Raw genomic sequence first — 27,556 nt, forward strand, 5'->3', positions numbered from 1 at the left:
ACTGAAGACGGGGGCCACCCGGGACTCTGAACTGCTTGCCTGCAGACTGAAAGGCTTTGAGGTTGCAGTGAGGATACTGCTGCGTTCCTGCTGATAAGGACGTATCCTGTTGAAATGTGCAGCAAGGGAGCTGTTGCCACTCATCGTACCTTACGCACTGGGCCTCTCTCTCTCTCTCTCTCTCTCTCTCTCTCTCTCTCTCTCTCTCTCTCTCTTTCTCTCTCTCTCTCTGTATGTCTCTTCATGGTGTCTCCTGCCAACCACTACAACCCATATGAGCTGATAACCACTTCTGGTTCTGACCACATACTCATAATTACATGGCCCATGTGCTTTGCCCATTTGTCACTTCTCACATCAGTGATTTTATTCAGAGTGGGTAGAATTAGACGTATTAGTAAAATAACTTGAGCAGTGTAGGACATTTATTCATAGTCCAGTAATTTCACCCATGTTCCCCTACACATGTTTGGCTTGTTGGATTGTTTCGTTACGGTGTGTCTGGTTGGGAGGTGCGAGAATAGATGTTTTGTTACAATGTCAGTTTAACATTCTATTATGTTTCCGTTGTGGTTCGTGCACTTCAATAAGTGTTTTCATTTCAAGTTGTCATTATACGAACTAAGCCTTAACTGTCAAATCGCGTGACCCGTATATAACTATAAATAAGGACAAACGAACTAAACTCACGACACCGTTAATCAGCCAATTCAAGCGTATTATATTAATGTTCGTGTTATCTACAGCTAACCTGCATACATCTGGACCTTCACAAGGCATCGTTGGTATGTTTTCTCCTTTGTTGTGTATTTTGTCAGATACAATAGGCTATGTTTATTTATCGTAACTGTATGCAATGAGTATATGTTTATGCTAGAATTGATTTGTCTATATCTTTTGTAAATTTCAGTTTTACACTTCCTATCTACTATCATTAAACCTGTGGACTATATCTTCAGAGTCGTGATTCTTAGGAAGAGTTTAGCTGGCTGTCAGCGTAGAGCATACCGAAGACGGGATATGGATTGAAGAAAAGCATAGAGGTCCTCGAAAGACTATCAGAGCTTACACAGATTTAGACATTGATATAGAAGAATCTCCATCTCTTTAGATCATTTTTACGCGCAGTCAGGTAGGCCTATGCGAAAGTAAAAGTTCTGAGATATACCATTCCACAGACGACAATATGATCCACAGCCCACACGAGCAGAATTTCACTGATCGAAGTGCCTTTCCTCGCACGCTCCCCTAATTGGACAAGGGACGGGAACGTGGCCACTGATTTGCTGACTCCATAGTCATTCATTCAAGGACCCCGCCCCAGCGCGGCGTCTTCCCAAACTCGCTCTCCTGCTGTCTGTAGTCCGCTGTTGTAGCGGTTTGCTGCTCTGACTTTTCACAGTAGTCTACTCCGGGCATAGTGCTCAAAAAAGTCTCTGGTAGTGTTCTGATAATGTTGTGAAGTGTGTAGACTCGTTCGGTCATTGTTTGTAGGGGAAATATATTAAATACTGTCCTGGATTATTTGGTTAGAATCAAACTACACAATTGGTGAGTACAAATGTAATATTATTGCTAGAAATAATTAACATACAGTTAGCCTATTTCTGTCATGCTAAACTTGGGTGATCAAAAAGGGCACATTGGGAACCTTCTCCAAGTGTGGTTTGTAATTATACATACTGTTTTTATTAAAATGCCTTTATGAAGCTGCATTTCTGCAAACTATTCTATAGTGCTAAAAGAAAAATTAAGGTTTACAACTTAGCCTACACGTGTTTTTGTGGAGGTGGTGAGGGCATGACCGTGCGTTCATTCGTATCAGTTTGCATGAAATTCAATCTGTGCGCTTGCAGTATATTTAGTTGGTTGAGGTACAGCATGCCACTTCGTGCATCTTTACTGTGTGAAGCTAAGATCTTTAACTTTAAATGCGTTATATCCGTGAGAAATGTCGTTTAGATGTACTGGTTTAAATGTAGATGTAGAAATGACAGCAGTGTGTCTTTTTTTAGGTAAACCTACCTGTCAATCGATTTTAATGCTGTCTCACTGATAGAGCTGGTTTCAGTTGAACCACACAGCATAGCCTTCGCACTGATAGAGCGGGATTTAATTGAACCACACAGTATCGCCCAGTGCACGGCGTATCAGTGACAATGATTACATGAGATGAAGGAAAGAGAGGAGAGATAATTTAGAAGAGTTATTGTAACATTCCCTTGGTCTAATCAGTAGAGTTTCTCTAAAGTTCTGCTATTATCTATTTCCTGAAAGTGCTATTCCAACCGTCTAAGATACATATTGATTGATAGAAAGAGAGAGAGTGAGAAACGGATTGCTTAATTATACTTGTCTGTTATCATTTTTAAATATGATGATCAAGTGCCTGCACCAAAGCCTATACGGTGGGCCGCTGCCTACAACAGTCTCCGTCTGTTCGTCATAGCCTTGGCTATGGAAGGTACAGTTCACTTTAGTGTACTTAAGGTAAGGAATGATGTGAAAGTTGTTGAGTAGCACCATTTATTTTCACGCCTGATGTGTAAACTGCTTGGGTGGCAGTCCCTACCTCACATGAAAAACCATAGGTGCCTCGTTCATCAAGCGTTGTCATCACCAAATGGTCATGACCCATCCCCTCAACACCCCTCTTTCAAAGTCCTCTTACTCATTGACCAAACTGAAACACACAAATGCTTTAGAGAAGCCGCTGACTTGAAGACAATTGCTCAGGTCGTGCGTAAGACTTGTGTAAATGTAAGCTTGTCAAAATGTTTTCTCAGCTTAGCTGTATCTGAGCTCTTATTCTCTTGGAGGATTGTAGCTTTCGGAGCACAGCCATGGAGAGGAATGAAAAAAATGCAAAGCCTTATCTTGTGTGTTTGCTCACCTGGTTAACCCAGTTAAACAGTAGCATATAGGGGGGAGAAAGTTGGGAGGGTTTTTTTCCTGGATGGAAAAAGAAGGGTGGATTGAAAATGGAAGCCATGGCAGACACTGCAAGAGACTAATAAAGTAAACCCTTGTCTGTGTAAGCATTTGACCTGGCTGCCACAATGACATCATCAGAATGTGCAGCTGGAAGCGACCAAATTCCTGTAAACAGGAAACTGTATTAAACTGACTGGGGGGGGGTTTAACGGGCCACGTTCTCCACCCCATCTCATCCAGGTTGGCATCCTAGTGGAGGAACCAAAGCCCCTAAACCTGTTTCCAATCTGGGCTCTGGACTCAGACCACAAGGTTGCCTGTGGTGGAGAAAGCCTGGTGCTATCCTTTGGAGGAAGGCCCTCACACACACACACACAAACACAGACACAGATACACATACACTCGTACACACACACACACACACACTCGTACACACACACACACACAGAGAGACACACACACACACAAGGATGCTATTAAACTGCAGATTCATGGGCTCACATGAACATCTACCGCTCCTCTGGGAATGGCGCCCTCTCTGTAGCTCTCTCAGGGAAAGACATCATTGATTTTGATGACTCTGATCGGGGGGGGGGGGGGGGGGGGTCAAAGGGTAAAGATGCAAAGAGGTCTATGTTTAAATAATGTGATGGAGAGGAGAGCTGTTTTGCCGTGAGCAAACGGAACAAACCTTGTTGTATGCAATTAACAATCTCTGTGTGGGGGTGGAGGGGTGTGGAGGCTTGGTTGGGGATGCCATTCAGAGATCTGTTCCTGGGCGGGGTGGGGGCTTTAGAGATCATCTTGTCCCCAGGCCTATGCAAAACACACAGCAGGCCTGGTCTGATAGATGTATTAAGGATGTAGAAGAGTCGCCAGCGAGCTGCGCCAAGCGGTCTGAGCTCTCTTGCTCTCTCGCTCTCTCTCTCTCTCACAGACACACACATTGTGCATGATGTGTACTTTCAGTATGTTTTAGCGTTTCTGTCAACAAAGATCCACTTCAGCCAGGGTTTGCCAAGGGTTCACCCGGGGTGACATTCCAAGCACATCTCCAAAAAGTGTTATGTGAGTGTACGTTTCATGACTCCCCTTCTCATCGTTTCTCTCCATGCCTCCCTCCCTCCTTCCCTCTCTCTCTGTCTGTCTGCCTCTTGCTATCCCTTTCTTTCCCCCCTTTTTCTCTCCCTCTCTCTTTTCCCCCCTTTCTAACTTCTCTCTCTTTCTCCTTCAGCAGTCAGCAGTGGAAGAATCTCTCCCAGCCGATGCAGCCAAACATCCCAGTGGACTGAGGAGGCAGTGCAGGGAACAGGGAATCAGAGGGGCGCTCCACATGAGAGGGAACTCTGAGATTAGAGGCTAATCCAGGACGAGGCCAATCCCAGAGGAGCATCTGCATTTTTTGTACTTCTCAAGACCCAGACTGTCATCCAGATTATTTCATTTAATTTATTGCCTTTTAAAGACTTAGCTGCTTTTTTTCCCCTCCTTAAACTCCCATCTTCTTTGCAATGCCTGCCGAGCGGCCGACTGGATTTGCTTAACTCTGACAACAAAGGACCAGGAGGGGAGCAAGCCAGAGAGAAGCTGTGTGTGTGTGGGGGGGGGCTGGGGGTGCTGTGTGTGTTTACTGTGTATGAGGATAAAGTGGCGGCCCTGTTCTAGGAGCTCAGCTGGTCAGAGGAGGTCTGCTGTAGCACGATATGGCACAAGGGTGAGAGTCCGGCAACTGAGAAGATTCTAAGGGAGTCCCACTCAAGACAGAAAATTAAGGAGGTGTCACTGTCTGAGGCTTTATCCTCACCTCCTTTGACCCACTAAGACTGTGAGACACTAAGAAACTAAGGAGTTTGGCATTTGTGAAGAGTTGTTTTGGCTGGTGACACTGGGGAGCAGTTTTTAGTTTCATCACAGAACTCTAAGACTTGCAGTCTGCCTTGAGGTCTGTGCATGCAAAAGCGCATGAGACCTGGGGCGGTGGGAGAGATGCCAGCAGGTTCTGGATGAATGATGACATTCGGGAAGCGCGGCAGATCAAACCGCGTGGCCGCTGCTGTCACCAGGGTCTGGTGCAAGCTCCCAGCTGTGGCTTGAGATCTGTGTCTCTGGCACCAGGCCTACCACTGAACTGAGTCACGGTGGAGCTATAAAAGGAGTGTAAGGGGAAATCAAAGGCCGGACAGAGCAAGGGTGGTCGGGTGCAAATTAGAAGGCAGCCTTATATCTGACGCGATCCCACGGAGACTCCACATAATGATTCATTAATGAAGCCGTGCTAGTCAGCCAGGGCGGTCGTTCATGGTAGAAAAGCTTTTTAAAGCGACGACAGCTCATAAATGTGTGCTACTTTGTCAAAATATTTAAGGAACGATATCCATCACTCTGCAGCCTTACAATAACAAATAGAAAGTAAATGGTGTCTGTGTTGGCTGTGTTAAGTTAACAAGTTATGTGTAACAATAAAGGGCCTTTCTTAGTGCACTTCTTATCTTGTAACAGCAAATGTCACAGGCAGTTTAAGTAAAAAAAAGAAAAAGGTACTTCCACTGAAAATAATTGTAATTGTTTGAAAACATTGAACTGTTGGTTTAACTTAGTCGGCTTAAGCCCATGAGGAGCACTTGGTAGTGTTTTGTTTTATAATAAAATACATAGTTTGTTTTTCCTCAGGAAGGAACTGTACCCATTTCTGGAGGTGCTCTTAATTATGGACTAATCCAGGAAAGGGAAGCACTGGAGTTCCTTCGTAGTTCTTTTGTGAGGGAGACCGGATTGGAGAGTTTGTCTGTTGGCTATTTTAGGGGTCATTGGCAGAGGAGTCAGTGGAATTTAATTACAGACATTTTTAGAGCAGTGGACTTTGCCCAGAGAAAGTGTACTCCCAAATCAATCAATGTGAGCAAAAACTAAAGCTCACTGCCAATAGCAGCATATGAGTGCTCGTTTAATTGTGTGTTCTTAATAAGCAAATAGAGAGAAATCTTGCTGTCTTTGTAAAGAGGAGGTAAATGGTTGCAGGCATTGACTGGAGGGCTATCTCCATCTGGAGCTACATTTATTTCTAAACTGATGTTTTATAAACCAGAAACCCAGAGCAACTTTGGAGCCCGGCAGCCCTGACCACATACCCGCTGTAGGTTTCCAGCAACCAGGGACATGCATATTTTCAACTCCCATTTCTCTTGACAGAGGCCTTCTGGATATGGACAACAAGCAGTGCCAGAAATGGTACTTTAGTGGTATGAATAGCACAGAAAAACGTCAGTAGGAGAACTACAACTGAAACAGCACTGTTATATCACTGAGCGGTTTCACTGAGGTAAACGAGGGACATAGTCCTGCCACATTCAGGTCTCCTCTTTTGGAACAACGGCATAGGAGAGGCCTCCTGAGGAATACTGAAGTTTTGGACCAGTGCCTTTGAAATACTTTGAGGGAACTTTTTTTGCTGAAAGAGTCAACTTTTCAGACCCTTCCTAAAGGATTTTTTTGTTAGTGAAGTCGGTTGTGATCACCAGCAGCATGAACCTGGGGAAACTCTCTGGCCTGAAGGGCCTGGTGTCCAGCTCTGGCGGGAAGCGCAAGTTCAAGGGCGAGCTTACAGCGGACATGATCAGCCCGCCGCTCGGCGACTTCCGCCACACCATGCACGTGGGCCGCCGGGGAGACGTGTTCGGCGACACCTCCTTCCTCAGCAACCACGGGGGCTCGGGGGCCAACGGCGAGGGCGGCGATACGGCTGCCGACACCGCCCCCTCCACGCCCGGCAAGAGCGAGGGCTTCTTCACGCGCACACTGCGCCACGTCCGCAAGACCCCCGACCGGCCACAGGGACCGGCCACAGGGGCCAAGGACCTGTCCCCCTCACCGCCAGCTGTCTCGCCAATCATCAAGAACGCCATCTCTCTGCCCAGGCTGGATGTGGACTCGCCTAATGGGTGCCTCGTAAAGACGCTGTTTCCCTGTTCGCCTAAGGACTCCGGCTACTCCTACGGTATGTCACACAAGTAGCAGTAGTAGGTCACACTCATGTCGAGCCATTCCCAACTGACAGCCAGCAGCAAGCAGGTGTTTATGTCAATCAGATGCTGAACCAACTGATTTCAGTCCCAAGTCCTTCACTTCTTGGTTGAAGGGATGAAATCAGCTGAAGCTGTACTGTGTTTTAAACAGAGTCCTGCATGTTGTTAGCCGTCAGTGGGGCTGGTTTTAATACAGGACACAAAAAGTAGCAGTCAGGAGCTTTGGTCTAAAACTAGTGAGCTAACTACCTAAGAGGCAAAAACCATGCAAACACCAACAACACTACAGTTGGTACTGATAAAAGCTTGTTAGCATGCTAACTGCTGTCTTTTGGCGATGATGTCATGTTGTGAACGTTTTTTTTCCCACTTGGTTCTCTGTCCCAGACCACAGAACTACATAGTGCACAGTCTGGACAGATTCTGGAAACGACGGGTGTGTTTATCTGTCCTAATATCCTCCACCATATATCATCAAAAATGAATTCGCTAAAACGTGTTGCCTGTAAAAACATGTGACAAAATAGTGTTGCATAGTGTTGTTTCAACACAGTTTTGTGTATATTTCCACATTCCATGTGAACTTACTTCAGTACTCTATCAAGAAAGAGTCAGACAATTTGACCTAAAGATGACCTAAAGTCCTACAACACGATATGTGTACTGTATCTGTCGAGGTATCTGTTCTGAGTCAAAACGTGTTGTGTCTGTGAGTCTCCTGTTTACCTCCATATACTGGCTTTAATGTGGTAAACACCAAAGAGCCTGTATCAGTAACACGAATGTCCTCAGACTGTGTCTGTCAGCATAAATAACTTCTGTGGTGTGATCCGTGAAGATACCAAATATACATACAAAGCTGACCTGCCTTCAAAGTGAAGAGACATAGACATGTCCATATATAGCCAGCATGCTGCCACAGTTTTGGGTATCGTTAGAGAAACCCACGACACAGATGACCTTCCTTAAACCCACAGATAACAACACCGAGACGTCACCTCTCATGACTAATTCTAAATGTCTGTCTCATAGAAATGCCTCACTTTCAACATAACTCATTTCGCCAGTGTTTTTGAAGAGGTTTTTGTTTGTGTGTGTCTGTTTGTGTCTGTCTGTGTGTGTGTTTGTGTGTTTGTGTGTGTGTGTGTGTGTGTGTGTGTGTGTGTCTGTCTGTGTCTGTCTGTGTGTGTGTTTGTGTGTGTGTGTGTGTGTGTGTGTGTGTGTGTGTGTGTGTGTGTGTGTGTGTGTGTGTGACAGAGAGTGAGTTAGAGTCTGAGAGTTAGTCTCAGATAGATGTAGACAGTGTGTAGTTGTGTCTCTGGATCTATGTATGTGTGCCTGTTTGGACGTGCAGTCTGCATGTGGGTTCATTCCCGGGTGCGTGTGACTTAAGTTCCCCCCGGTCTCCACCTTTGTTATCCGGTGTCGAGCCGTTGGGCGTGGTGTTGAAATATAGATCCCACGAGTCACTCTGCTATTTTTATGAGAATCCATTTCACTCTCGGCCTAGCTGATTAATTAGACATCCGTCGTGGTTTCACACAAAATCATAAACAACTTTGCTTGGATAGAGTCTTTCTCCCCCTGCGCTAAAAATACTCCTTTGTGTCTTTCAACGTGTTTTGTCAAATCATCCGTCCGCGGTGTCATAAATCCTGTGCCTATAGCCTGGGTTAGGAGGTACAGGCTGCAGCTGAAACTGTGGAACAGATCATGGCAAGGGGCCATGGCAAACAGTGCATGGGAAAGAGAATGAAAGACAGAAAAAGGACAGATTAGATGCATATAACATGTGTGAGTAGGTTAACAGAGCTCTGTGAATTCCTAGAGTAATTATCTTAATTTGGGCACTCTACAGGAGTTTAAGTTGTAAACTCACTTTACAGCACTGCAGCTTACTGCCAACATGTTTTAGAGAGTGATTGTAACTGAAAAAAATACTCTTTACGTGCTACAGAGAATTTATTGGTTTAGATATAGGACATTAATTACACATTTACACATTTCTTGTAAGAGAAGTTTGGCCAACTGTAACAGACTAGATTATTTCCAGCCCCCAAAGCCTGGTAGTTCAACTGCTTGAGTTATACTGACACCACCTGGTGGGGAATTGTGGGAAAGGAAATAGTTTAAACATTGGACTTACAGACATGTAAAAGTGGACTTCATTCATGTTTCCGCATTTGATGCAAATAAGAACTGATAATTTTCAGTATTAGTCAAAGCCCACGTGACTCAGTGTTTGTGAGTACCTCTCACCTGACTACATGAACTTGAACCTCAGATGTGGAGGACTAGAATTCTACAAGACACTATACAAAAATTCAGAGCAAGAGATAGATTTACCACAATAGTTATGTAATGTTATGAGCCTCGTCTGGCCACCTTCAAAATAATTATTTTTGAAGGTACAGTGTGTAGTTTTTGTTGTCAGGAAAAGAAAAATGCCTCTTTAAATTTAACAATGATTTAATTCTGAAGGAAAAGAAAATGCAGTAGTTATCGTACCTGCAGATTTTGATCTGGGGTCGTCTGTTGTGTTAAGTTCTTGTGTTCTGACAATGTATTGCACCTTTAAGTTCCTCTGCAGCCTCTCAATGTCGTCCTCCATGCTGCCCTCTGCAGGTGTGGAGTCTGGTTTCGTCACGTTGCCTCGCCTCTCCCGTTCGGAGCGTCAGCAGCAGGGCGCCTCCTCCACTTGCTCCCCGGACACCTCGCGGGGCTCCCTATCCGACCTGCCTGTCCTCTCTCCTCCCGCCTCAGGCTCTGGCTGCGACTTCGACTCCCTCTCCTTCTCCGGCTCGCTCACCTCCTTCACCCTGGACCTGGGCCCCTCCCTCATGAGTGAGGTCTTCAGCCTGATTGACAGCCCTAACAGCCAACGAGAGCATGACAATGCTGTCCCTGATGACGACGAGGAGCCCGACCTTCCCTACACCCTGCCGGTCACGGCCCCCACCAACGGCCACTCCCAGCACAACCGCATGGAGGTGGACTCAGCCACCGTGTCTCTGGTGGACTCCCTTCTGAGGGAAGACTACAGCGGAAGCAAGGCCCTGTACGGGCTGGACTGGGGGGAGGACGAGTCTCTCCGAGGGTCCTCCACAGACAGGCCTCTGCTGGGGGCTGGGAGCAGCGGTAGGGGCAGCATCACCAGCACCAGCAGCGGCAGCAGGCACCACAACCAGGGGATGGACGCCGATAATTTCCAGAGGGCCACTGATGTGCTGGCACGTCACTACGGCAGCGGTAGGTCCGGAACCGGGTCGGGTTTCCACCACAGCGACCCCCTCGTGGACCCAATCAGGCCGGCCCAAAGGAAGGCGCTGTACCCCTTCCAGGACGAGGAGGAGGAGATCAAAGTCTAGCATCCAGGGAGGGTTAAAACTTGAGATGGACACCAGCACATGCATCCAGTTCAGAGTTTTAGAAAATAACTGGTTTTCTACAAACACCGTTTCTATGTTTTTAAAAAAAAAATCTAATTGAATTTCAACTCAATTATGGTCTGAGGAGGAAAGTAATTGAGCTACTTATTGATCCCTACCAGTCCCTGTTGGTAGTAATGAAAAGGTGTGAAACATTCCTCTTTGATGGAGAAGTTTTAGCCACTACCATTAAATGCTATACCGGAGTCAGAAACAACCAAGTTGTCAGCTTATGGTAACATCATTCTGTAGACTATCATGTTACCCCCCAGTACTGTACTGTATGCAGTGGAAGGAGAATCTATTGTCATCACTTATCAGGCTTATCTATTGAGCCAGCAGTTTGACCTGGTGGACATTCTGTGCACAAATTACTCACACTCAGGACAGTTATGATGAGGGTTTGACACCTTGTCCAAAAACTACAAACACTCTGTCCAAACACTACACCAGTCAACTGTGTCCATATTTGTATTGAATGTACACTGTTGGTATGCTGAATGCACAAGTGATAAACATTATAGTATATGACTATTGCAAGAGATACTGCCTCACTCTGTTATTCAAATAAGACACTAGATCAAAACTAATGTATCTAGAACATTTATGGGAGGGATATTAATAGCCATACTTCTTCTGAGCCTCTCACTGTAATCATGGTTTGTGTCTTTGTAATCAAAACTCCTTCTAGAAGGTTTTTATTATGGTTCCTGTTTCATGGGTCTAAACTCCTTAATGACACCCTGAGAGTGGGTGCTTCAGGATCCTCAAGGTGTCCTGTGACCGATTCATTTAGAGACGTGACTTGAATGTGATTTCCGAGGAGATGTTTTTGTTTTTATATTCTGTTTGTTAGCAAGTAATGAAAATGCACATGTACACAAATATTCTACATTTCACCAGAGCTATTGTTTCAAATAACAATAAAGATCCTTAAAGTAATGTAACTGGTTGGATTACCAGCAATTTTATTATGCAATTTTATACACGAGAGAGGAAGACCTGTCCAGTCCTCTTATATGCTTAATCAAATACATGTATGTGCAAACATGTACAGCCAAGTGTACCATGTGTGGTATATGTGTGGTCAACCCTTGTAAATTACCATTTTGTAAGAGAAAAATTACAAAATAATAATGATAACAATAAAAATAAAGGTTTTCAATAAGCTTAAACAATCACTATATGTACATGTTTGTGTTGCTTCAATGGCACAGCCTGATGCAGTTAACACAAAGCCCACCAGAGGGAGCATATTAAGGAGACACTCAATGTCCTACAAACAATATGCATAATTTTGACTTGCTTTTTGAAGCATACCCTTCTTTAGATGACTTAAGTCAGAAAAGATTTGATGGAGCCAGGTGTACGAACTCACCTTCTATGGTGGCCCTACTATAAAACTAACATCTAAATGGACAATTGCACTAGACAACACAGAGTAAATCTTTACAAATGAAAACCTTACCATGTGACAATTCTAGTTCAAGACAAGCCTCACTGACCTTTGAGACTAGGCTTTATCATCTCCGGTCAGACCACCAGATATTTTAAAGAGCTACACAGGACGCAGCTAGAACTCATTCAATAGCTACACTGCTCTCAGTGGACCAATCACCCTCAATGGGCCGCGGATGGCAGCGCTTTGGGTACTGATGGTGGGGGGGGTGGAGGCGCGTGTTTCGGGGCTCGGACCGTCCCCTTCTTCACAACCGTTTTCTTCTGGATAGGGACTTGAGGCTTTACCGGGGCCTGAGGCTTGACCGGGGCTTGAGGTTTGTTGGTTGGAGCACCGGATGGGGGCGGAGGACTGACAGCAGGGGTAGAAGAGGCCACGGATGTGTATATAGGAACAGAAGAGGCCGTAGAAGGCTTGGTTTGAAGTATGTTAGAGACATTAGGGATGTTGGGAGGCGCAGGAGTCTTGGGTTTGTGCGCCCCCAGTGGTAGGTTGGAGGAGTTGGGGGGCTTGTGTTGCATGAATGATCGCCGTGCTGTGGAGAGGAAATATATATGACATTCAGGTTAGTCCAGCATCACAAGAACTTGCGCTGACACACTGCGTATAGGGTAATATATTCTGTGTAAACCCATGTTTAAATGAGGAACAACTCTGTTGTTACTCAAATATAGTCAACAGAGGAACTTTGTGTCGTTTTGGGTGCCAAAAATAATGATAGAAAATGTATGGACCAGAGCTCTGCATATGGTACCAGGTAACCATGGTAATAGGGCTGGGAAAGGGAAAGTACAGTCTGAGAAAGTGAATTCCTATGAATTTACATATTAGTTCAACTCACAGCTGGAAGCAGTGGCTGAAAATCAGTTAGTTGGATGCATGATTAAGGCAAAATTAGGTCAAGACTTCTTTCTCAGACATAAGACTTCATGACAGTGATAGACAGTAGAGGAGCAGGATTAATTTCCACTCACGTTTGAAAGGACTAGAGATATTCAGCCTGGGGGGCAACTCGGTGAGGGTGTCTTGGGGGCTCGGCTCCTTCACCCCAGCCTGAGTGAAGATGGAGCGAGGGGCAGGATTGGGACCCTGGTTAGGGGTTTGGCCGCCAAAACTGGGCCCCACCGTTTCCACAGCAGGGTCTGAAGGCGAGGACTCCCATGATATTGTTCCCCGATTCACAGAGTCAGACTTCTGTAATGGCCGAAGCCCACTCGGCTGTGCTTCACCGGAACTGAGGAGGACAGAATCATGTAACTAATGAACAAGTCACAATAAGTCACAAGCTATATCTTCATCTACACAAGCACAGATACATCTACATCAGACACATTTTACCCTACCAAACTGTTTTCAATTCTATAGTAAAAATGCTTTCATTTGGTCTGATCTAATCATGTACCTGTCAGTTTTGGACAAATTGGGATGTAAAGGTGGGGGGGAGGATGGGGGGGCTCCCTCTGAGGAATTGCCCTCTGCAGCAGTTGGGCCTGGACTGGGAGGAGGGTCTGGGACCTCAAACTCTGGTTCTTAAAAGCAAGTCCAGAGATGGGTGTTTTAAAACATGTAACTCTGCACAAACACATTTGTAAATTAAAAACAGGTAAACACACAAACATGCACATCACACCAACAAATATAAGGCACATGGACAATTTGTTATATTTCAAGGCATGTAGACACAACCTCTATCCTACCTTCAGGGAAAAGGCTCTTGGAATACTGGATAAGGGGTTCTATCACCATGACAACCTGGACTGAGGAGGCAGAGGCCATGTCCAACAGAGAGTGTTCCCTTTGACATGAACAGAGAAGTGTTTAATTAGTTATGTCTAAAACACACAATCGGCCATTTGAAAACTTCTCTGCCTCTCCCTTCCTTTTCTGTCTGTGCTTTACAGAGCCAAGTAGCTGAATTCTTATGTTTGACTGGCATTTTGAAGACCTTTTATCTAACATTGAGCTTCTATGAGTCACTAAGTCCAAAGAAACTATAGCAGATAATATGTCTGTACTTTTCAGACATTTGTTGTCAATATTGTAGCTTCAGTACTGTTGCAGGGAACGATTTTCATTCACAAATGGGCAAATGGTCAAAAACTAACCCCTCAATTTTAGGCCAGAGTAAGTTAGGCCCAAGTACTATGGCAATGTTGCTGGGTGTCATTTTGTTCAGCCCCTGGTACTCAGACAGACATGTTAAAAATTGCACAAGGTATCTGTGAAAACAAAACAGCAGCATATTAGTATATTAGCTACAGATATGCCAAAAAAATACAGGACAACATAATAGTGAGTACTACTGACCGAAGGTTGTTGTAGTTTTCTGACGGCAGTTTTTTCAGTACATCTCTGAACTTTTCTAGCTTGTCAGATAGCTCCTTCTCCCTAAAGGGTAACCAGAGAGTTACAAAAGATGATCTCCCGTAATATTTCCGTTCATTTTAACATATGAAACTTTCATCTACTAATGAACTTACTCTGCAGCTTTGAACCAATCCTGATACAGTTCAAAGGTCATAAGTGGTTCAGGAAGCTCTCGGAGGTAAGACTTCAAAGCCCCTGAGAGAAGGAAATTCAAAGAAAGTTAAAAGACCTTCAAACAAAAAGTAGTACACTCAACACCTGTGTTTGGATACAGTCTTTGGTGTGTCAGTGAATTACACCTTTATGGCAACAAAAAGTTCAGCAGTAGTAGTAGTGGAAGCAGAAAAAAAACAGATTCAAATGTATTTCTTTTTACTTTTCAACGGCCAGAGAAGTGTGAACAGCATTTGCCTCTTAATACGGTTTCTCTCTTGCAATCTCACACTGAATAATCACAATAAATATGACATTTCATGTACCAGCCTAACATGTATACTTAAATATTATTATTGTAGTGATATCACAACGACCAAACACATCATCTTAGTTTTATGACTGTGTTGTGTTACTGTATCTGTTGTCTACTGTCACTGTGTTGTCTTCTTCGTGTGCTGAGCACTTACATTTCTATCTACCTTCACTGAGGCCTTGGTCTAAACTTAAATTACCAGACCACTTAACTGATCATTGAGACAAGGCTATTTATAAACTCACCTAAGACTGAACAGAAAATATCACAAGTGGTCATGTGTCAACACTATTTTCATTCTTTTACCCTCTTTCGCTCTCTATCCTTAAGTCATTGTCTTTCCTCCAACCACGTATTTCCTAAGTTATTGTGGTATCTATCTATCTATCTCTTTGTCTGTTTGTCCATACTATCTAGCTAGCTCACTGTCCATCCATCTATTAGTTTGTCTGTCCATCTGTCCCCCTCCCCTCCTGTCAGACCTGCTACAGCATTAGGGTCTGTATTGAACTCGCTGTGGTCCACCATCCCTGCATCCAGACTATTCTTCAGCTTCTTCACCACGGAGGCAGCAGCTGCCAACCGGAACAGACCCTGAGAAGGACATGGAGACAGTGTGATTTCAATGTGTGTCTGGGCGGGTGGGTGTGCTTTTACACAGATGTAGTGTGTGTGTGTGTGTGTGTGTGTGTGTGTGTGTTTATATACAGAATGCACACGTGTTTTGTGTGTCTGTGTGTGTTTATATACCGAATGCACACGTGTTTTGTGTGTCTGTGTGTGTTTATATACCGAATGCACACGTGTTTTGTGTGTCTGTGTATGTGTGTGTGTGTGAGTGTGGGTGCGGTTGTTTGAGTGTGTGTCTGTGTGTGTGTGTGTGTGTGGTTGTGTGTGTGTGTGTGTGGTTGTGTGTGTGTGTGTGTGTGTGTCTGTGTGTCTGTGTGTCCTCACCTCCTCTTTCACACCTTTCTGCAGCAGCATCTCCACACACTCCTGGATGGGTGCGGCTATGTCTCGTTCGCAGCTCTTCAGATGCGTGAGGAGCGCCTCCCCATAAACCTTCCTGGAGGACGGCCACCGTGGAGAGTCTGTGTGAATGAAATAAATCAAAGAATAAATGTGCTAATGAATGAATGAATCCCTGGACCTTTTTGTAAAATGTAGATACAGACAAAAATATAGATATACACAAATGCATATGTGTGTGATGAGATCACTTGAGATCATAGACTTAAAAAAACCTACCGGGCTCGCTGGGGTTTTCCTTGACTGCAGTTATTTTATTTTTCAGGAAGTCCAGTGATCTCTCATGGTACTCAGCCTGGAGCTCTAGTAACTGACAGAAACATGCCTCATGTGAAACATACACACATATATGAATACACAATCTTACATCCATATAGACAGTCTGTATGGATATACATATACACACACATGCCACACTAACACAAACACAAGCTGAGAAAACATTTAGGAACAGGAAGCTTACCCGTGTGAAGTAGTTGGCGTAGTCATCCTCTCTGGTTCGGTAGAGGTAGAGGTCTGCAGAGTAGCTGTCCTGCAAGGGGAGGTAAAGTAAAAACCATAACACATAACATCACTTGTGCATTAGTATAAGCTTACAGACCACAACTGAAACACAGCCTGAATAGATATGGCATAGGGTCATGTAGGTCTTTGACACTAATGATGAACTGACCTTGATACTCTCCAACTTCCTCCAAGCCTCCTCCATGTCCTCCTTCAGTCCATCCTGCTTAGCCTGGGCGCCTGTGCTGGCCTGTGACCTGTGTGTGTGTGTGTGTGTGTGTGTGTGTGTGTGTGTGTGTGTGTGTGTGTGTGTGTGTGTGTGTGTGTGTGTGTGTGTTAACATGAAAGGGAGAGAGAAATGTTACTGAGAGCTCCGTTATAGCAGCAGCAGACCAGACACAGGGAAGTGAATTTGACTCCCACCTCATCCGAGCAGCATTCCAGTCTGTTGTGAGTTTGCCAAATTGTTTTTTGTTCTTCAAGATCTCCGGCAGGTCCTCCTGTGAACACGGATTAATGGCTTTCAAAACTGAGCACAATTCTAGTAACTTCTGAGGCAAAGCTGTGTCTTAGAGGCCCAAGGGCTCACCTCACTGAGTTTGCTAAGGGGCTCCAGAACCTCCTTCTCCAACTTCAGCTCAAAGTCTGCTAGCGTCTGTGCCAGGTGGCCTTGCACAGAGCAGCACATCTCCAACACTCTTCTATAACCCACCCAGAAATGCCATAACACAAGCAATGTTACGATATATAACAAATACATCACTCAAAATAGTTTTATTTTTTGTACAGATAAAGATCCATGAAAAGGGGTTTGGAACATACAGGAGGTTGAAATTGTCTCAAAACTCCCTACCTGATAGATGATTCAGCATCAAAGTCTTTTAAACAATCAGCCATGGCGAAGTACAACATCGTGATGGGAAGTTTTTTCTAATAAGCAACAAGGGATAGAGACTCAGTAGTTGAATTCACAGTAAAGTTTATTCAGGGAAATAAGGAGACATTATAGTAATTACAACCGTTTGGTTGGTGTCTTTGTAGCATCCATCTCACCATGCGTTTCTCGGCATCCAGTCCTTGGTGGCTCTGCAAGCAGGCCAACAGCTTTTTGTGGACAATCTGCGCAGCTTTCCTTGTGGGCTCCACCCGCTGCTCCACCTTTAGTCAGCCAGGTGTTGAGTTTAGAGAACAGCAACAAAGAGAGAAAAGGTTGAGTAAAACACCACTTCAAGACTTAAACTTGTTGTAGAAATGGATTTGACTGAATTTTTACTTCATTCAGACAAAAGATTCAAATTAGAAAGTCCTAAAGAGAGGATTTTGGAGATTTTGTGAAAGTGCTTAAGATTTGTGTGTGTTGGGGACAATTGCCACAAGGGTCATAAGTGACCAGCTCAATCACACATCAGTGTAGGGTTGGCAACTTACCATAACCAGATCCTCAGACAAAAGATCTGTTGCATCTTGTGACCTGTGTGTTGCAAGAATGAGATCAGTGTTTTAATCTTTTTAATGAACCCAAAATTAGGTGCCAACAGAATGAACCAACAGTATCCATTTCACATAGTTTTAACCTAATCTTGACTGTAGGTTACTGAACGTCAGATAAACAGGGGGTGGGTTAAGACAGCAACTGACAGTTATCTCTTACAGCGTCCTACTTAAACCGAAATATCTGATAGATACTTTATTTTGGTAGTTCATACGCACAAGTTCAAATTTAGCCAGTGAGCGCAGCTGTGGTTAGGAGGCAGGCCACAGTGAAAGAGGGGGAAGTGGGTGGGAGGCTGTGAACACCATCACACACTTTCTTTTGACCTCTCTCCTTTAGTTTCCACACACACACACACACACCTCTCTCCTTCAGTTTCCACACACACGCAGACACACACGCGTTTTGTTCCCGCCATGCTACATGATGATCATCAGGTGCTACTCAGGACAGATACAGTCTTTTAGTCAGAGGGTTCAAAGCTGGACTGTTTTTGTGGCAACCTGGATCCACCTAAGAAAGAAAGACAGACAGACAGACAGACAGACAGACAGACAGACAGACAGACAGACACAGACAGACAGACAGACACAGACACACACACACACACACACACACACACACACACACACACACACAAACACAAACACAAACACAAACACAAACACAAACACAAACACGCGTGCACACACACACACCAAGGAGGATCTTTTCCCAGAATGATTTCCCAGAATGACCCTGGTTCAGGGTTTTTACCCTGGACATCGTTCAGTTTACAATGCAGTTAAGAAATCAGTCTACCCCTTGTCTGAAAGTCTGGCCAACAAACCCCCTGGTGTTTGCACTCAAAGCAAATAACACAGACTGATAACAGACTCACTTAGAAAGGGAGAGAGAGGTGCTCAACATATCATACATTCCAACTTTACAAAGTCAACTCCAAACCTGAAACATCCAAGCTGCTTATTTTGGTCATTTCTAAGCTTTAACCACTGTCATCATGTGACCAGTTAGGCTAAATGGAGATGATACAACACTTGACACCCACCCCACCACAGGATGAGATCTCCACCAGTCTCATCAAAAGCAGAGCTTATACAAAATGGACGTTGTAAGAACACTAACAACAGAATCAGAGGAAGATGCCACACCCTCACACTCTGAGGTTTTGGCAGGTTCTACGCAGATGACTGTGTGTGCTCTCTGCATGCATCTGGTTAGTTCATGGGACCTTAATGGGAGGGATCAGATATTTTTTTCACAATGTGTGTGTGTGAGCCTTTGTGTGTTATACAAATCTATGATAATAGCAACATGTTCCTCTTTAGCCCTCACTCTCATTTCAGCTTTTGGTCACACTCCTTTCTGTCTCACACGAACACAAAAACAGAACTTACAAGAGAAAGTCTGGATGGAAAACGGCAGATAAAAGACAAACACTGAGCCCTGTGAGTCACCAGTCTACTATGTATTTGAGGCATGAGCACACGCATCTTTGTACCGTTTGACCACCCACTCAGTTTGCAATCGAGTATCTGCTGTCTGTCTATGCGTTCGGCAAGGAGCCATGTAGGGGTGATGGGTGCTTTTGGTGCCACTGCAGACTCCTCATAGCTTGCGTGATGTGTGTGAACATACCCCACACTGACGTCAGTGTCAGTGACACTTGCAAAATACTTGCATCTTATGCTCTGCAGTTTGTATTAGCAAGACATCGTGCACCCACATGCATCACGCAGAGGCCTACACGCTCACCCACACATACAACATACAACCCATTGAAAGCGACCTGGCTGATAGGAAGTTTTTCAACTGAAATGCATTTAGTTTTGTATTACTATCTCTTCCAGATTAGATAGTTGTGGGTCACAGAAGCATAGCTTGCGGCTTTTGTAAGTGTGATTCGGAGTTCAATGGGCTTTTGCTGAATGGAGGTGCCAACTACGTTGGTGGTTTCGTAAAAAAAAACCTGACACTCACACAAGATCCACATCAGAAAATCCACATATACTCGCTTTTCCTCTCAAAGAGAGAGCGAGAGAGAGAGAATCTACATATATGATCACACGTCATTTCACACAATATTGTTGCCAAGCTCCATCTATTGCTCACTGAGGACAGTATGAAAGCATCTGTCCTTCTCAGTAGAAAAAAGCCAGCAGACTGACTGAACTGAATTATGAAGAACAGCATTAATTAAATGAGATTTGAAGTACCACAGCTTTGGATTGAGAACTTTCTTTGTTCTCCCCCTTGACAAACAGTGAGTGAAGCAAAGGTGAAACAGAAACACTGTGGAAAAGATGCACTGACTTATATTTGAGATAAAACTGTCCTCTTCATACTTCCATTTCTTGAAAGCTTAGGAGGAACAAACGACTGAACTATTCAAAACAACAGAAATCTCATCACTTACTTTGATACTGATCCAAACTGTTTTAAGAGACTGAACTGTTTCAACATCGTTTTCGGAGAGTTCACCCTGTGTTGGGGGGTGGGGAAAAAACTCCTGTGTGGCTCCTATGTGTATATCTTCGGGTCAGCAGCACAAGAGAGTTGGTCTTATTTGATATCTCCTCACTTGGTTCTGGTCACCTCCAAAGCACGGCAGGCTGCAGTCACCCCCAGAAGCAGTCGACACTTGCCGAGATGTTTCAGCAAGTGGTTTTAGTTTTTTAGTCTGCGATAGATACCTCATAGATGAAAGAGGAAGTTGCAAAAGGGGAAAGGAGGTTTGACGCTGTGAAACTCGAAGCAACCAAGACCATCTAAATGTCAATGTGAATTGAGTAGTATGGGGTGATACATGGTTATTATTATTATTATTATACATAAAGTCCTCCTTTATAGAAACCATATATGGGAGAACTATATAGCCGTTCTCTACTGACAGCAAAGTACATGCAGGTTTTGAGTCAGGTTTCACATTCAGAATATGACCAGCGTTTCTGAGAAGTAAACATTTTTCCTTCAACATTTCCTACATAAACACACCAAAAAATTGTGTACTTTGGTATTTATGTGGCTCTGTTGTAGAGATAGACGGCTGAAAGAGACAACAGGGATGTCGTCTGAAGGCATAGTGTAACAGTCCTCAGCAATGTAGGCTACATGTGTTCATGACTGAGAGAGCAAGAGAAACAAATCATCTTGTCAAACTTTTTCTTATGTATGGGGTCACGCTTCTGTAAAGGACTCCAAGAAATACATTCCCCGGCAGGATGTGAGAGAGAAAAGAGGAAACATCCCTCTTCTACTGAGCACCATAGGGTCTATGGTGCTCATGGTTTCCTGTATAAGACTGCACTAGTGATTCTACCGCTATAGTTGAAGGTTCAGGTTAAACCATTAAAATAAAGGACAGGTTAACAAAGGCCTCTCCCTGAGGGTTAGCCCGTTCTTAAGGCAGACTGGACAAACGCTAGAGCCACTGTCAGCATGGCATTGTAAACTGGTCCCCCTAGTGGTGATACTTCTCAAGGTAACCAGAAAGTAAAATAATTATATCAAAGCCAATACTCAGAAGATGGCAAACAATGCTGGTGTTAGCAGCACTACAAGAAGAATCATCAAAAAAGACATTTGTGCCAGTTCTAAAGACTAATACGACTAAAGACTCTAATCGCTGCAAGGCAACTGACTGCTTAAGCAGAGGGACAAAAGACTGGATACCGCAAAATTTCTTCTCGATTACCTCAAGCCTCTTTCTGGTTGCATCATCTTCAGTGAGAATCTCTTTCAGAATGATCAAGTGTTAGAATCATAGACATGAGGAAAAAGATACTTTCCCGTGTTTGGCAACAACATGGGGCCCCTTGTCACACTTAAGAGAAATATGATTACCCTATGGGACAAAGATAGCAGGCCTCTCAGCTAACTAAACCTCAAACTTTTTGGTTACAGTGTGGGGTTAAAAGGTAGAGGGAGGTCTGTAGGAAACACCAAGTTCAAAAGCTTGGTGTGATATGGGAAAATCCCTGTCAGAGATACACGTCAAAGCTTCTGGGCCTCAGTAGAAATGGATAGACAGAGGAGGAAAGATTTTTGAATAAACTGTTTGTATATCCATGAGTGACATTTCTATTGTGTAATTAGGTATGCGGCCAACTGGCTCACCCTGGATTGCTGAAGTAATTGACATGGCAAAGGAACAGTACTGAAAGGCACTATGCTAAATATATACTTCTGTGATTACCAGTTTTACACATTAAAATGGGGTAAAATTAACTGAAGTGGTAAAACTGTTCAGTGCTGTGATAAAGATTTTGATAACGCCACAAAATTAATTTGATGTAAATCATATTTAACTTTCAGCATTGACTGTTCTGAAGAAAAATCAGTGGGGTAATTCTGACAGCAAAAAAAATCCTATTGATAGTAGCAGTCTACTACATCAGTGGAGACTACATTATGTTTAAATGCTTGTTGTCTTGATACTGAATTCTAGTATGAGCAGTTTTCATTATCATTCCTCTCACAGGTTGACCTTACAGGACTGCCTTGACTTTAAGCATCTTTGAGAACTGTGAAAAGCGCTATATAAAATGTGATGCATTATTATTATTATTATTATTATTATTGACGGTCAACCTTCTCAAGCAATGGAAACAGTTCAGAACCCAGTTGGGTTAGGCTTCAGAGGGCTCAAGACGGCCAGCTTCAGGCCTCTTCCAAGAGCTAAAGCAGAGGCAGTGCTGCAAACCTCACCTTCAAAGGTTAACCATGAGGTTCACCTGTGCGCAGGTGGTACAGAAATAGAGAACAGAAATTTTGCAGAGTTAATGGGGAACTGTGGAAGGTACCAGAAAAACTCAGCCACTTCACAACTTACAAAACACACAGTGAAAAAGACTAAACAAACGAGGGAGAAAAAAAAAAAAAAACACAGGATCACTTTTATAATGAGTCCATGGATTTATTTCTATACAACAAGTTGACCAAAAAAAGTACAATTCCTACCAGTCCCAACAGTTCTAGTATACAATTCAGTCCTTGAGTTCTTTAAAAATGTTCTTTATAACACTTTGTCCTGTATATATATGTATATTTTCCAAAGTAATGACGTATGTTAGATTAAGGGAATATTGCTTCCTCATTGTTCAAGGCATTTAAGGTCCCTCCTAATGTACAGGCATAAGCATAGGATGTTAATGACAAGGGTAGAGACAGTTAATTGGTCCTCAGAGACTCTGAAAGGCAACAAAACAAAAATAAAGGTCCCATTTCCAGGCGAGCACATGACAACAAAGCAACAAAGGGGAATGCACGACAGGAACTGGATGAAGTGCTTTTTAACTTTTATCCTGTTTACAATGGCAAACAGGCTAACTGCTGTATACCTGAACCACCACCGTGCAAAAGGTTCTGGTGAACCCTGACCAGAAGTAATGCCTAAGGGCAGGCAGGGCTACTGGACAACCACACAAACATAACCTTGCTTACGGGTCACTTGACAGAAAGGATGCAACTACACGAGTCCATCTCTCTGGCTCTCCGAGGTAAGGAATGCCCACGTCTGCTTTGGGGAAGTGATGAGGTAAATAAGAGTGTTTATTGCCTCAGTGCTGTCATTTGTGTGAAGTGCCACGTGTGTGTCTGTTCACGTTTCCCATGACTCCTAAGGACAGGAACACAACACGCTTGTCCAATCAGACTAGCCCACTCAAGTCCCCGGTTAGCTCATCTGTCTTGGGGGATGAATCACACAAAACCTGTTTTTACAGCTCCAGATAGCTTTTCTCTCAAAACCAATTTAACATTTTCATGAATTACTTTCAATTAAGATGTTTCATCTCTCTGTGCTCCCCATATATATTCTTAACCGAATCCAACAATCCACACCCCAATGGTCATTGATGGCACATTACTGAACTAAGAACTGGGACCTCCCTGAGACAATACAGTGACGAGTCTGCAGACTCTAGAGCTACTCCATAGCTCAGACTAAGCATCACTCACACTCTGCCTCTACACTTGATAGTAGCCAAAAGGCCTCTCTACTACTCCAGTTACCCTTTATGAATGGCATCTCACCGAAATAAAATGAAAAAAAAATAAGTACGTACATTTCTGTTTAATTTGGTAAAATGAAGCACCCTGAAGAAAACTAGTTGCAGATGAGCATTGCATGCCATCAGAGTTGTTAGTGCGTTTACGGTCCTCTCACTATCAATTTAACCTTTCAAATTTGTGATCTTATGCATTGATACGGAGACAAGACACATGAGGTGGATGTAAAAGGCCAGAACAGGACAGGAAGCGATAACTTGTTGCACGTGCTCAAATTATGCTATAGCGTTGCCCTGTTGATACTGATGTTTGCCAGTCCAAACCCAGCCTTGTAAGATGTCCCTGTCTCAACCTGACGTAAACAGCTTCTGTGTCGTGAAAAAGAAAACAATTAAAAATCAAGGATGAACTCCCAGCAGCATAAGAATCAGGACACAGTAAAGAGTCAGGGCAAGATCAACATGAGGGCACCTTTAGAATCGGCCACAGGGCAGAATGGCGTTACCATCCCACCGACCGTTCATCAACCCGTCCAGCACGACACGTGATCCAAGCCTGACTCCTCACACCCTTCAGGACTCCTGAAAAAGAGACCACCCTCACCCCCTCTCCCCTTTCGCCCCAGCCACTCTGCACACAGGTGGAGGGGCTACAAGGGGTAAGAATGTGTGGGCAACCCTGAGCTGTCTCCCTCCTTAGATACTGGTTCCCTCCCCTCCCTTCCCTTCCCCGTAGAGCAGTCCAGCCCGTTACGCCTGACGGGGCTAGCGCTTGGACTTTGTGTCTTGATCTTCTTTTACTGAAATTGAACAAAAGGACAGAAAATGTAAGGTGGGTCATAACCAACAGCAAACAACTTTTGGTCTTTTGCTCATGAATGAATATTAAATGTACACAGCCATCTAAAGGCTACCCAATAGAACTCCAATGCATTCCCAACTCTTCCCCCAAGTCAAAAGAGGCTGTTGTTGCCAAGATGCTACTTGTCTTCTTACCTTTCTTCTGATCCTCCCTCTTCTTAGCTGCATCCTCTCTCTGTTTTTTGATGATGGCTAACCTGGCAAGGTCAGCTCTTGCCTGATCGGTCTTCCCCTCAAGATGCAGCTTCATGTAGCGTTCTTTGGCTTGCTGCTTCTCAATCTCCTCCCTAAAACACAGTAACGTACAGTCACAAACATATACGAAATTGTGCTCCTTTATCCTAATCAATACTTATTCAGTAGCCAACTAATGACAAATTTAAAACTCAGTCACACATCTTTATAACCTAGTATCCTCCTTGAGTTACCACTGGATCATAGTAGAAGTGCGTCATCAACTGAGCAGCAGATAACCCACAAGGTGGGCAAAATGAAGCACTGACCTCTCACGACGTGACAGTTCTCTTGGTGCAGCGACATCCACTTCAGTCACCTTCTTGCTCTTCTGAGACGCACGATTGGGATTCTCTATCTCAATCAGACCCTCCACTCCTTTTCTCTTTGCCTATAAGGTTAGAGGTATATGAAACGATACATACACATTGAGTGCTCATGTAATTCAACTGCAGACAGATAGATCAGGGTTGCAATTGCATGAGAGCAACTACTCAGACACTTTAAATATAGATGAATGGCAAGATATTTACCTGAGTGTCGTCATCACTGCTGCTAGTCTCTTCTTCAGAATCTGAGCCACTTTCTTTTTCCACTCCTTCATTTGCCTCCTGCACAAACATGACATACGTAGTTCAGTTCAGCGTCCAGTTATGGAACATAACGTCAGGTTTACGTCAACCGACGATGACTAAACAACATCAAGAAGCAAGTCAGCTCTCCGTTATAGATTACTGTTACTAAACAACGTCAATTTACCTTCTCTCTCTGCACCCTCATCTGTCGGTCAATCTCCTCGGGATTACTGAATTGTTTTCCACGGCCTTTGTGGCCCTTTTTACCTGAAAAAAACATGACCAGTCGATTATTCATGCTGTGAAGACCAACTGAGGATCAACAAGGCAAATATGTTCACATATTCTAAACATTCGGTTTTCATTTCAGGTAACAGCAGCACTGCGGACAATCTGAGCGTGGAAAACTCAGGTCAACGTCATTGATTAAGGCAACGCACGGTAAAGTATCGATGTGACCATATGTGAAAGTGGGCCGGTGAAAACTTAGCAAGCTGCGCTAGCAACAATGACGTTAACGAGCAGGTTCCCAGCATGGCGTCCTGAACGCTAATGACACCTAGCTAAAATGCTAACAATCTATGAAAACGTATCAAACATTGGCTGAATTATTAACACAAAGCTAAATAGCAACTATCAAGTTTTCGACATGACATGATCTTGAATAACTACATCATCATGTCAACTTCAGCTCTGTTCCACAATGATTTAGAGAAATAACCTGACCGGCTAAACTACCAACGTTAGCTGGGTAGCTAACAAGCATTTTAAAAGCAGCTGCTAAATTCAATCCTAAAAGTAATGTTAGTTGATGTTAAATTGGCTAACTAGCGTTAGCAAGGCTAGCTCGCTAGCTACCAGGCTAGCCAGCTATCTGAAGAGCCGCATGACTTACCACCTCTTGGCATGTTCCGCTGTTGATGAGGTTTTGAAAGTTAAAATAATGAATTAAAACCGTTTTAAATGACAACAGATTGAAAAAACAGCCGCGTTACCCACTTGACTATAACCTAGGTAAAAATGTAGCTAAATTCTTTTCAACGTATGCTGAGGCCTTTGCCTGACAATGCGACGTCCACTCCGTAAAAGAGCCAAACGAACACTAGCGGATGGGAATGGCGGTTTGGCGAATAAAAAAACATGCTCTGAATGACAAGTACCCAATCCAACCGAAAATATGAGTGGGTGTGATCTAAGTGAAAATTGGCCAATTACAAAGGCAACCAGTCTACTATCGTCATCAAATGCGATGACATCCTCAACTCACTGCTCCACCACCCCAAGTTCATTATCAAATTATCGTTGATATAGAGTAAAACTCAGTCTAGGCAGTTTAACAGTTACAACAAAACGTATCTAAAAACAGGTTTACAAAGGTTCCTGGAAAAAAGACTCAAAAGGAGGTAACAAAGTTCTCAGGAGAAAGACTCACGAGCTAAACTCACACAACGCGATCACAGAGAGTCAAATCAAGACAGCAAAAACACAAAACATCAGGCCACCAGTTGAATAGGCTTGCTATAATGGCTTGATACAGCATTCCACAATGAATTTATACATTCTTCAAAAAGCCAAATATTTTCATTAGGTTGTTCACCACATGGAGGATTTTTTGCCAACAAAAAAGTTCAGAGAAATGGGATTCTTTGACCAATTGAAACCACTTGGAGGACATAAAGAGTGATTTACAGGGAGTTGAATAATCATTTTTTTGATTGATTGCCAAATTAGGTTATCCTTTCACAGAAATGTATTTTCATCACTATGGATTTAAGAAGATATCAAGATAACAGGCTGAAGTATATGCACATGTAGTGGTCAGAGATGAAGAGAATCTCTTCAACTGATATAAAGCCGATGTATTACATTTGTATGCATAATATAATATAATATTCACTGGATTGGAAAAAAAAACTGAGAAAGAATGTGACAATCTACAGAAGCATCGTCCATCCAACAAAAGGTAAAAGCCGGGCTGAATTGCTATTCAAACGAAAGATGAGAGGAAAGCTACCTGAACTGATTGAGGTGTACACGGATCAGGAAGTATGTGACCGTGACACTGAGCAAAAGGCTAAAAGTAAGCTGTATGCAGACACGCGCAGTCAGAGGTCAGTGTGTTGGTGACACTGTACTTTTGAGACAAGACAAAACTGACAAGTTCTCCACCACAT

General features: G+C 43.7%; 3 protein-coding genes across 5 annotated transcripts; 1 reads left to right on the forward strand and 2 right to left on the reverse strand.

Annotated features, from left to right (window-relative positions):
- The first annotated feature begins 1,338 nt into the window (after positions 1–1,338).
- On the forward strand, positions 1,339–11,331 carry cdc42ep1a (CDC42 effector protein (Rho GTPase binding) 1a). 3 transcript variants are annotated; one of them, XM_042703137.1, is made up of 4 exons: positions 1,339–1,551; positions 3,904–4,002; positions 4,169–6,928; positions 9,582–11,331. In XM_042703137.1, exons 3-4 carry the CDS (start codon positions 6,457–6,459, stop codon positions 10,322–10,324), a joined length of 1,215 nt encoding a protein of 404 aa, XP_042559071.1. In that variant the 5' UTR covers positions 1,339–1,551; positions 3,904–4,002; positions 4,169–6,456; the 3' UTR covers positions 10,325–11,331. The 3 variants fall into 3 exon arrangements, with proteins under 3 accessions (XP_042559071.1, XP_012670117.1, XP_031416494.1); XM_012814663.3 differs by lacking the exon at positions 3,904–4,002; XM_031560634.2 differs by lacking the exon at positions 3,904–4,002 and having other exon boundaries at positions 4,172–6,928.
- sh3bp1 (SH3-domain binding protein 1) lies at positions 11,324–22,475 on the reverse strand. Its single transcript, XM_031560633.2, has 18 exons — positions 20,121–22,475; positions 17,641–17,683; positions 17,266–17,370; positions 17,066–17,142; positions 16,802–16,913; positions 16,636–16,712; positions 16,382–16,469; positions 16,172–16,240; positions 15,928–16,018; positions 15,634–15,770; positions 15,162–15,273; positions 14,324–14,405; positions 14,151–14,231; positions 13,949–14,062; positions 13,541–13,638; positions 13,246–13,372; positions 12,818–13,077; positions 11,324–12,378 (listed from the first exon to the last, which is right to left on the reverse strand). The coding sequence occupies exons 1-18, from the start codon at positions 20,165–20,167 to the stop codon at positions 12,005–12,007; spliced, it is 2,094 nt and encodes a 697-aa protein (XP_031416493.1). The 5' UTR covers positions 20,168–22,475; the 3' UTR covers positions 11,324–12,004.
- Positions 22,476–22,598: 123 nt separating this feature from the next.
- pdap1a (pdgfa associated protein 1a) lies at positions 22,599–26,490 on the reverse strand. Its single transcript, XM_012814630.2, has 6 exons — positions 26,278–26,490; positions 25,567–25,649; positions 25,341–25,418; positions 25,077–25,198; positions 24,709–24,860; positions 22,599–24,512 (listed from the first exon to the last, which is right to left on the reverse strand). Exons 1-6 carry the CDS (start codon positions 26,288–26,290, stop codon positions 24,478–24,480), a joined length of 483 nt encoding a protein of 160 aa, XP_012670084.1. The 5' UTR covers positions 26,291–26,490; the 3' UTR covers positions 22,599–24,477.
- Between the last annotated feature and the right edge of the window lie 1,066 nt (positions 26,491–27,556).

This window comes from Clupea harengus, chromosome 23 (assembly GCF_900700415.2).
Source record: "Clupea harengus chromosome 23, Ch_v2.0.2, whole genome shotgun sequence".
NCBI lineage: Eukaryota > Metazoa > Chordata > Actinopteri > Clupeiformes > Clupeidae > Clupea > Clupea harengus.